Source organism: Gracilinanus agilis, chromosome 2, assembly GCF_016433145.1.
Source record: "Gracilinanus agilis isolate LMUSP501 chromosome 2, AgileGrace, whole genome shotgun sequence".
Lineage (NCBI taxonomy): Eukaryota > Metazoa > Chordata > Mammalia > Didelphimorphia > Didelphidae > Gracilinanus > Gracilinanus agilis.
Genome location: NC_058131.1, coordinates 720,577,598 through 720,588,411, shown reverse-complemented (window position 1 = coordinate 720,588,411; position 10,814 = coordinate 720,577,598). Strand labels below are relative to the sequence as shown.

The window sequence follows — 10,814 nt, the reverse complement described above, 5'->3', positions numbered from 1 at the left end:
CACTCATAAGTTTTAAATACTCATTAAAGCAGGGCCGCCGGGCCTGGGGTTCCAATCGAGCCTGAGATGCCTCCCTGCTGAGTGACCCTGGACAAGTCACTGCCCCTGGCTGGGCACCGGCGCTCTCCTCACAGCCACCCCCAGAGAAGCGCTTTCTCGCCCCATTTCAGGGGACGGCCCGGGGTCCCAGGCCAGGAAGTGGCCGCCCGGTCCTCGCACCCCCTTTACTCCTGGTGGGAGACCCGGAGCGACGTGGGTGGTCCGTGCCAGGCCTGGCCGATCCTCCACAGAGCCGGGCCGTGGGGCCGCAGTGTCGCGTCCAGGGTCACCCAGACCGGAACCCAGGCCCGGGGTGGGGGTGGCTTCTGGGAGGGAGGGAGAAGCGGGGCCGTGGCCGGCACCGAGGCAGGCTCAGAACTCTGACGGGGACGGAGAAGAGGCTCCGAGAGCCGCAGAGGCCCGGGGAGGTCCAGGGTTCTGCTCGAGGTAACAAATCCCAGAGGCAGGATTCGAACCCGGGACCTCCGATGCCAGAAGTAAACCGGGGAGGCTGCGAAGGCGCTCCGTGGATGAAGCCGGGGCCGCAGAGCCGGAAGCCCCCCTGGAGAAGAACCGAGCCCGAGCCGGCGGGGCCGCAGCCCAGGAGGGCTCCATTTTACAGACGGGCAAGCCGAGGCCCAGGAAGACCAACCGGAAGCCCGGCCTCGGGGCCGCCTCAGCCCTCCCACCACCACGGCGAGGAGGCTCCAGAGGAGAGGAGGCCGCCGCGGCCCCTCCTGGGCTCTCTGTCTCGTGCCTCATCTTGGTTTCTTTTTCTTTTGTTGTGTGTATCGCCCAGAGCCTGGCACGGAGCCTGGCACGGAGCCTGGCACGGAGCCTGGCACACAGAAGAGGCTTCACAAAGAGCTTCTGGGGATGGACGTGTCACACGCACGACTCTGACACGGCTGAACGCACTTGGGGCCCCGCCACTGTGCACAAGAGTCCCCCACGGTCAAGGGTTCAAATCCTCCACTAGTCTCTTAGCTCCTGGGCTACCCTGGCAGAGCCTCCCCTCGCCGGGCCTCCGAGGCGCCAGCCGATGCCCCGGTGGAGCCTCCTTCCGGGCTGGGACGTCGGGACGGGGGACTCGGGGGAAGCTGCCTTCAGGCCTGCAGAGCGCGTGTGAATGGGGGGCGCATGGGGGGCGCCATGGCAGCTGCCGCGGCGGCCGGACCCCAGAGCTGGGGATGTCTGACTCGTCTCGGCGGTGCCCAACGGCCTTCAGGCAGAAGCCGGCTCGGCGCTCTGTGCCACCCGGAGAGAAGCCTTCCGGGACGGGCAGGATGCCCACGGGGGCCCCTCCCCCCACAAGCCCGCCGCCCACCCTCCCCCCTTCCTTGTTTGGGGGTCTCCCTGCCCCGCCCAGCCGGGGAGCAGCGGCCCCCGAAGGGCCCGGCAGGCCCAATGGCCGGCCCAAAGGAGACGCGGGACCGACGTCCTTCCCTGGCCCAGAACCACGAGGGACCTCGGCGCCCCCCACGGGGAGTGACGGCCCCCCGACTGCCGGGCACAACGCGGTCCCGGGGAGGAAGCCTGCAACGTCCCACCCAGACCGGAGCTTCGGCTGGGCTCCGTTTTCTATCCCCTTCGGAGGCCACCACCGTCCTCCGGCCATCCGTCCGGTCAGGGCGACGCGGGGGGGGGGGGGGGGGGCGCACGTCCGGTCGCCCCTCCTCGCACGGGCCACGCCGGCCCTGGAGGCCCCCCCCAATCACGCAGGTAGTGAGCGAGGTGTGAGCGAGAGGAATGCCGTAAGAGACTGACCTGAACTTGCCGGTGCGCACCTGCAGCGCCCTCAGCCCGCAGCGCTGGGCCCCGCCGACGTCGCCCACAATGTCATCTCCGATCATGACGGCCTGTCGGGACAAAGAAGCCCCCGCGGGCCGGTCAGCGCGCCGATGAAGTCGCCTCCCCTGGGCGGGCCGGCCGTCCCGCGCCATTTCCCGCCTCCCAGCGCTTCCCTCTCACCTTCCCCGCCGGGCCATGCTCAGAGGCAGACTGCACAGGGGAAGGCGGAAAGGATATAAAATGCAAACTGGGCCCAACAGAACAGAGGCTTCTGGGAGCCGGTTTGTAGGCCTCGATCCCGACCAGATTCAATCCGGCCTCGTGAGGGCCAGGCAAGGCCCTGAGGAAAAGGCAAAAACCAGGCCAGGAGCTGCGAGGCAGGAACGTGCCTGACGGGGTGACCCTGGGCCAGTCACTCACCCGGCACCCCCAGGCCTCCGTTTCCTCATGTGAAAAATAAAAAGCTGAACCAGAGGACCTCTGGGGAGCCTCCTCGTGAGTGCTCCGATCTCGGGTCAGAACTTAGTCCAGACAAAGCGCTCTGCACAATCTGGGGAGGGAGAAGAGCGCTGAGATGGGAAGTCGGGGTGCTTAGGAAGAGGTTCTGGAGGTCACAGTGAGCTCAGGGAGGAAGATCCATCTGGCGCGGCGGAGGGGGCCAGGCTGAGGAGATGAGCAGGAGCCCCGGGGAGAGGCTGCGAGGGCCCAAGCGAGGGGACAGAGAAGGAGGCCGCGGAGGCGCCCCAAAGCTCCGGTTCAGCTGAGGCCGGGTCCTCCCTCGAGCTCCTCCCTGTTCGGTCACATTCTGGGGCGCCGACCTGCTGTGAGGCGCCATGTGGCCGGCCCCCATGGAGGGGCGCCCTTTGCTGCTGCCCGGGGGGCCCTTCGGCCCACCTCAACCTCTTGGGAAGTCATGGGGGATAGTGGGAGGTCCGGCCAGAGAAAAGGGGCGTTTTCGTTACTTTCTAGCACCCCTGCTTGTTCGTACCTCGTTTCTCTTCCCTGGTCAGCTCCCTCCAGGCAGGTTCTGCTGCTTTCGCCTCGCTTTGTAAGTCCGGCCCAGGCACAGGGCCTGGGACAAGGCGGTGCTCAGGACATGTCCGGGGCCTGCCCGGGGGCAGGTGGGGAACAGGAGGGGAGACGCCCTGGAAACGGCGGGGCCAGAAGCCGAACCCCAAAGAGGCAGCTAGACGCAGAGCCCCCGGAGCCCAAGTGGGAGGCCCCGACCACACGGTTCTCCTCTCTTTGGCTCGGAGGCCTCTGACCGTCCGCCTCGAAGAAGGCCTCGCCCGAGAGCCACACATTCCCCACTTTCAGGGACGATGTTGAGAGCAGAGAGGAAGGAGGAGGCGCTGGAAGGCTGACGAGGACTCCCAGAGGCGGTGTTTGTGGAAGCTCTTGTGCCGGATGACACCCCAAAACCCTGCAAAGCCTGTCACGAGGTCCATAATCACTCCCAAGAACCACAAATTCCGCCTCATTCGCTCCAAAGAAAAAACCAAGTAGATGGAAGAATCTCAATGACTGCCTTAAGCAGGATCCGGGATAAAGAAGACGGAGAAACCTGGGAAGACTTTCATGAGCTAACAAACAACGGAAAAAGCAGAAACACTCAGATAAGATGGCGGCCAACCAAACTCACCTCAGACCACACCAAAACAAGATGGCAGCCAACCAAACCACACCAAAACAAGATGGCGGCCAGCCAAACTCANCCTCAAACCACACCAAAACAAGATGGCGGCCAGCCAAACTCACCTCAGACCACACCAAAACAAGATGGCAGGCAAATGAATTCATCTCAAACCATTGGACACGATGAAGGCCGACTGAACTCGTCTTAAACAGCTGCCAGTCTGAATTCAAGAGGAGGAGGCTGCCTCCCTCTTCTCAGTAAAATGGTGGCCGTCACAGAGGCAGGAGGAGGCCCAAGTTATTGGACATCATCAATGGGTTAGTTTGTTTTGCTTTACTGAACTGCTCTGTCACAAGAGAAGAGTCTATGGATGTGACATGAAAAAAAAATCAACAAAACGGTTCAAAAGAATGCTGACTGCCCCGACTGTGATATGCAGGCAGAGACAGCACCACAGTCCATAGATCTCGGACCCTTCGGCTCTGTCCTCTCTTCTCCTTGATAAAGAAGCAGCCCTTTAGTCGGCCACCCCTCCTTTGCCCTCCTGTCTACTCTGGGCACTGGGCCCTTTAGACGTGCCCCCCAGCTTTAATCTTCCGTCTCCCTTTATCTGCTGGCTCCTCCTTCCTTATTTCTACATGGGCCCCCCTTCTCTCAACCTTTAAAAGGTCTCCCCTTGACTGCACCACCCCCACAAGGCGCCATCCTTTCTCTCTCGCCTCCCAAATCCCCAGAAGGTCGTCTACACTGTCTCTACTTTTCCCCTCCTGTCCACTTCTCTGGACTCCGACCGTTTTCTCCGAGGTTGCCGGCCATCGCTGACCTCCACGGTACTAGCTGGATCCGCGTCCTTCTTGTCCTCTCCGCCCTTCTGACCCCCCTCCCTCCGCCCCAGCTTCCCTTTGTCAGCCCCTTTTCTGTCCCCTATCCAGGCCCTGCCCTCTCCCTGGATCCTGGCGCCTCCCTCTTCTCTTCCGTCTCTGCACATCCCCATGCAGCGGCCCCACCGGCTCTCTAACAAGAGACTCCCAAAGCTTCAGTCAGGCGCCATCTCTGTCCGGAGCTCAAGTATCTGGTCATCGCGGGGCCCCTCAAACCAAACCCGCGCCCGACGGAGCTCTCTCTTCCTCCCTCCCTTCCAAGCTCCAGTATTTAGGCTCGGGGTCCCATCGCCCTTCCAGGCACCCAGGCCTCGGCCCCAGAGCTGCGCCTGACTCCCTTTCGTTCTCCCATCTTCCTCCCTCTCTCTAACCCTTCCTCGTTGTTACTGATAGCATTATTTGCTCCTCGCCTTCCCATCCTACAACGTCTCTCCTATCCATCTCCTTTGCTTCACCCCCGGCAGGTGCTTTCTAGACCTCGTCCCCTCTTATCTTGATAACCAACATTCCTTTTCAGGTCTCCCTGCTTCTAATTTCTACCTTCTTTAATCCATCTTCCACTCAATTGCCCAAATAATTTCCCTAATACACAGACCTGACTATGGCACTCTCGCTCTCAAGGGTATTCGATGGTTCTCTGTTGCCTCTAGAATCAAGTACAAACAACTCAGCTCAGCAAGCAGCTAACACCCTCCACAATCTGTCGGCCACCAGCCATTAGGCTTAGCTTACATTATTCCCTCTTCATGCGCTCTACAGCCCAGCCAATCTGGCTTTCTTGCTGTGTCTGAGCTCGGAATCCCATCCCTTGCCTCTGTTCCTTTGCCTAGGCTATGCCCCATGCCTGGAATGCCCTCCCTTCTCCCCTCTGCCTCTCAGAAGGCCCAGCTTTTCTCAGAGCTTCCTTTGTCCTCTCCTAGGAGGAAGCTTTCTTGGCTACCCTAATTGTTCCTGTTCTCTTCCTCCTCAAATAAGCCTGCATTTACTTATCTGTTTACATGGGGCACCCCAGGAGAAGGAAGCTCCTGGAGGGCAGGGATGAGCTCCGATCTGGCGCCTGCACATAGGCTGTTAACGGCCATTTCTGAATGTGATTGAACGGGGCAAACACTGGAGAACAGACCATTCACTGGGCCGAGAGGTAAGCAGGAAGAGAGACGCAGGCTGGGTGGCGCTGATGCAATCGGGCAGGCCTGGAAATATCCCCCAGCTTCCCCCCAGAACAAAGGCCCGTCTAGTTTTAATAGCAAGATTTTTCCAGTGATGCCATGCGGCCGCACTTCATAAAATAAATACCACAACCCTGGAGGCGGGGACCCCTGGACGCCACTTGGGACACCGCTTTGGACGCCACCCGGAAGCCGAATCTCTGACTGGGCTGTTTTCTCCAGAGAGAGTCGGGGCTCTACGTCCAGTCGTTGGCACACAGGAGGCTTTTCATTCATTCACTCATTCACCAAGCCTCTTCTAAAGGACAGAGATTTCCCTTTCGGGGTGCAGGTCATTGTTGGAGGTATACATTAACCAGCTCCTCTCTCCGATGCCCTCTGGAGATACCCCCCAACTTGGCGAGCTTGTGGAGTTTGGGGCCTTCCATGATCCTGAGCAGAACGTGTTCCTGGGAGAAAGCTGGTGTTCACAAGACGGGGTTTTATAGCAAAGGGCAGTCACTGGCGAGTGACAGGGTGACCCAGCTTCCCAAAATCTACATGGTGAGCTTCCCTCACTCTACTCAAGTCTGGGCCTGGTTCACTCTCAGACTGATGTGTCCGTTCACCATTGAGGTGCTGGTTCTGTGGCCTGGCTGTCCATCCATCTAGCTGTGTGTTACCATCTAGGTAGCAGGCGAGCATTTCTTCCACAGAATGCCAGACTGGTCTCCTCGGAGCACCTGAAGGACCTCATCTTCCATAGAGACCCAACAGCCTCCAAGACAGAGGCTTAAAACTGAATTTCTTTCTTTTTAAGATTTTCTGTTTCTTTATTTCCTTCCCTTCCCTTCTTTTCCCTCTTAGAATCAATACTAAGAATCGGTTCTAAGGCAGCAGAGTGGTAAGGCCTGGGCGGTGGGAGTTAAGGGACTTGCCCAGGGTCACACAACTAGGAAGTGTCCCCTTAGCTGCCCCCTGAATTTCTTTTAAGTGAAAACTCTTCAATTCAGTCTTTTTATTCCTTCCCACTGGCTTTTCCCCTGGGGAATCAGATGAGTCGCTTTTATGGAGTGTGAACAGAGCAGAAGGAGCTCCCCACAAGAAGTCTTTGGTGGGTCTCCCCTTGGAGATGATCTCTGGTCTATCCGGTAGAGAACATGTTGGATCGCAGTTTTTTCCTGTTGCCTCCCCTGTTGGCCTGGGAGCTCCTTGAGGGCAGGGACTGGCTGTTGCCTTTCTTTTGTGTTCCGGTGCCTTAAAACAGTGCTTGGCACATAGTAGGCATTTAATGAAGGCCCTCTGACTGACCGACTTGTGGACAGCAGAGAGCAAGCCCATGTTCTGGTGCTGTAGAAAGGACGCGGAGCCAGGATCCCCCAGGAAAGCCATCCCACCTCTCCATGCCTCAATCTCCTCCTCCTTAAAAATGGGGAAGAGCAACACTGACCCTCTTTATCTGGTGGGGATGGCATGTACGGGTCAAATGAAGCCATGCAGGCTCTGAGACACCAACGTAAGCTCTTGGTGGTCTGAGCCTCTGCCAGGCTGCCTCCGCCAGGCTGCCTCCACTGGGCTGCCTCTGTGGCGAGGCCCTCAGGGAGGGAGGAGGGCAGGCAGTCCTTCTCAATGAGGCAATGATGTCCTCCATGCAGAAACGCATTTCTGAGGCCTTCAAACAAAGGGGGCGATTAGCCGGGAGTTTGCTCCCCGGCATGTTTTACATCTCCTGGGCGAATTCTCGGCTGGGGAGAAGGCAGGGAGAGCTGTGTGGCCGCACATGATCAGTGATGCCTGTCGGCACCAGCTTGTGGCATACGCATACCAAAATGGAGTCCGGCCCCCAGGGATTTCGCAGATTTACTATCGGTGAAGGACGATAATCACTAACGGAGGAGCAATTATGCCCAAATCATTTAGGATTTCAAAAATCATTGGCAAGAAGATAGAGGTCAAGAGGTGGGCTGTCGAGGGAAATAAAAAGCCCTACCTGTCAAACCTGGCTTTAGCTTCCTTTCTGACTGTAATATGGCAAGAAGAGAGGCAGACATATAAAACCCAGAGGTCACCCGCCCGCTGAAAACAAGAATTAAGAGCTCCCGGGTTTGGGCTCCTGCTGCGCACACGCGGTCAGGCACGGGGGCATTCATTTATTCCTTCTGCAGGCCTGGATTTGGGCTGGGAAATGAAAGGCAAGCCGGGGCCTCCAAGAGCAGCCCCCACAAGTCCCTCGTCCCTCGGGTGCCAATCCCAGCCTCCCGAAGGGAAGGCTCCATTTTTATTTCTCTAATCATCTTTTTAAATGATGTTTGGCCTGGAAGAAGCGCTGGGTCAGGGTTAAACACTCCCTTCCATCACAAATGAGAGGCGCTGGCGAGTAGCGGGCCAGAGTGGACAGAACGCCAGCCTCACGGTCAAAGCCTCCGACCCACACGGTCGTGCATGCGCCCCTCCACCGGTCAGTTCACTCTCCAGCACCCCAAAGGGCTCTCCCTCCGGACGAGCCACCGGCATGCGTCAGGGAAGCCGGGTTTCTCATCTGGGGATTCCTGAGACCGGTGAAACCACGGGGCCAGGCCCTGTCAAGTTACCAAGCGAAGACCATCCGGCTCCCCAGAGCAGCTGCGCTAGGTACCAGTGGGGGGAGGAAAACACCCCCGCCACGACCCCCCCAAAGTGTCTTCGTCCTCTTCCTGCCCAGCTCGAGATGATCCTGAGATGTCAATCCCCAGAGACAAGCCCCGGCGAGCTTTTCCTTGAACAAGAGAAGAGGCTCTGGAGGCCGAAGCCGAGGCCGGTTTCACGGGCAGAAGTTATTCCCAGGTGAAGAAAGGCCCTCTGCCAAGCAGGCTGGCATCTTCTCTGTAGGGGACAGAAGCAGGAAGCCAGTAGACTGGGTGTCCAGGCAGGGCTTGAACTCGGGTCCTCCTGGCCCAAGGCTGGCCTCTCTGTTCGCTAGGCCATGCTCTCTCTCACTCTCACACCAAATGTAAAATATCTTTAAGATCTGGAAAACCTGGATGAAATGAGAATTTCCCTGGGCCCCCGGGCTTGAAGAGGCCCCGAGGGATGCCCGTCTGGGACTCGCAGCTTCTCTCAGGAATCCATCTTGGGCTCAGATGATTCTTCCCAGAATCTCGCTTCACAGGCCAGTGACTGCTGAGGACAAGAAGGCCCCGTCCGGTGTGAGCACTTTATGGGAGAAACCTTCCGGAGCCGCCACCGAGGCCGTATCTCGATGGAGGAAGAGTGCCAGGAGAAGGGAAGGGGAGGCCCGACTCCCAGGCACGCTTCTGCTGGGGGCGCATCCCAGCGGGCACGGGAGACCCTCCGTCCATGGAACTGCCTGGAATCCTCTGTGTCTGGTAGAGGCAGGTTGGGTCAGACTAAAACACAGCAATCGACCCCCCCAAAGGCGGAGACAAGGATGGGGGCTCCCTCCCTGCGGCCCGTGCTGGGGGGAGCTCTGCCCTCAAAGTCCCGCCAGCCAATCGGGAGGGAGCCTGGGGATCCCCTCATTCGGGCCCCGCACCCCTGCCAGCTCAGGCTCGGCCCCTTCGTGCGTGCGAGCGATGCTCAGAACGAAACCAGAATCGGCTGCTCCAGAGAACTGTTTCCGGAGCGCAGAAGCAGCCGTGGCAGAACTTTATTTTGGTTTTAGAATAAGGCATCGCCGCCCCCGGCCTCGCGGGGAAACCGTGGCTTCGGCCCTCGGGTGACCTTTAAGGCAGGTTCTTCTGGGTCTCGGTGCCGGCTCACAAGGACACTCTGAATTTCTAACCCAGCCCAGGAATGGCGGCGATCCGTTGTTTCTCCGCCGCGGAGGAAAGGTTAAGAGGAAAATTGGATTTGAGGGAGCTCCGTCCATTCTAAGAGGCGGCTGGGAGCGCCTCGGCAGGTCTCGGGAAGGAGCAGATATCAAGGGAAATGGCTGGTGATGACTTTATTGATTACGGCGGCTGGGAGACTTGAAGGTCCGCCGCGGCCCGGCAGGACGGCTGGGAGAGCCGCCGCCGAGAGCTTTTCATTAGAAATAAAAACACAAACACAGGAGCGTCGCCTCCCTCCTCGGGAACGGACTGACCGACATCTCCACACCCGCTGGGAGAGCCGGGAGGGAGTGGGGGGACCTGGGAGGCCACGCGATGGCCCGGCCTGGGGATGGGGAGGGCGGAGGGCCACAGACAGACAGACAGACAGACAGACAGACAGTCCGAGAAAGCCTCGGAGCTCCGAGCCCGGGGAGACATTCTAAGGTGGGGGAGAAGCCCGCGAGGCCAGCAATCGCCACGGAGAAGGGAGAGCTTTCCGGGGACGCTCCGAGCCCAGAGGCGAGCGCTTGTCTGTGGGCCGGTCAGGAGGCCGCTGTCCCTGCACCGAAGAGGGCAAGGCAGGACGTGGGGCATGTCGTGTAGGAAAACCAGAGGCAGCAGGGAGGCAGGCGGGGGGGCCTGAACATCCAGGCAAGCCCTTTCTATCTGATCCCAGAGGGGACACGGAGCCAGGGCCGAGGCCTTGACTGGGGGGAGGCCTGGATGGCCAGGCCTGCCCTGCAGACGGTCCCTTGGAGAGCCGAAGGAAGGAAGGACCAGAGAGCAGAGAGACAGACGACAAAGTCGGCCCGTGCGCTACGGCAGCTCTCGGGCTGAGGGGACGCCCCAGGGGTGGCAGAGACCAGAGAGATCAAGCAGGAAGAGCCAACAGGCCGTGGCAACAGCCTGGAGAGGAAGGCGAGTGAGCGCGAGGCCCTGGGGATGCCACCCGAGTCATGAGCCTGGCGAGATGGCGGCATCCTGGGCGACAGAGAAGGCAGGGAAAGGGGAAGGTGGGGGGGAGATGACGACTCCTTTTGGGACGGTCTGAGGTGTCCGACAGGCAGCCAGAGAGTCCAGAATGGAGGTCAGAAGGGAGATGAGGATCTTCTACCCCGAGATCTGAATGGAACCCCAGGGGGGCCCCCAGGAGATCCAAGTGACCCGACAGAGCGGGAACAAAGGCTGGAGTTAGGCTGCGTTAGATGGCTACTAGCAGGGGGGCAAGCAGAGGCCTTGGGATACCCAAACTAAGCAGCACGACCCGGATGAAGACCAAGCAAAGGGGGCTGGGAAGGCCCCCCTGAGAGTTAGGGAGCAGCGAGGAGAGAACGAGGCCCAGAAAAAGGGAAGCACCAAGGAGGAGAGGGTGATCCGCAGCATCCAAGGCCATAGAGGTCGGGTCAGAAGTAGAGCTGGAAGGAGGGTAAGAAAAGAAGAAGCAGCAGCCACATGGGCAGCCCTTCAAGGAGTTCAGCCACCAAAGGCAGAAGCGATCCAGGACATC

At 59.5% G+C, this 10,814-nt stretch overlaps 1 protein-coding gene across 1 annotated transcript in view; it reads right to left on the bottom strand.

Moving 5' to 3' along the window:
- Nucleotides 1–994: 994 nt before the first annotated feature.
- The window catches only part of LOC123234446 (phospholysine phosphohistidine inorganic pyrophosphate phosphatase), a 34,368-nt gene continuing 24,548 nt past the window's right edge, over nucleotides 995–10,814 (bottom strand). The window contains exons 6-7 of the mRNA XM_044660346.1: nucleotides 1,727–1,898; nucleotides 995–1,542 (exon numbers count right to left, since the gene is read on the bottom strand). Coding sequence (XP_044516281.1) covers nucleotides 995–1,542; nucleotides 1,727–1,898 — 720 coding nt within the window. The remainder of the gene's footprint in view (nucleotides 1,543–1,726; nucleotides 1,899–10,814) is intronic.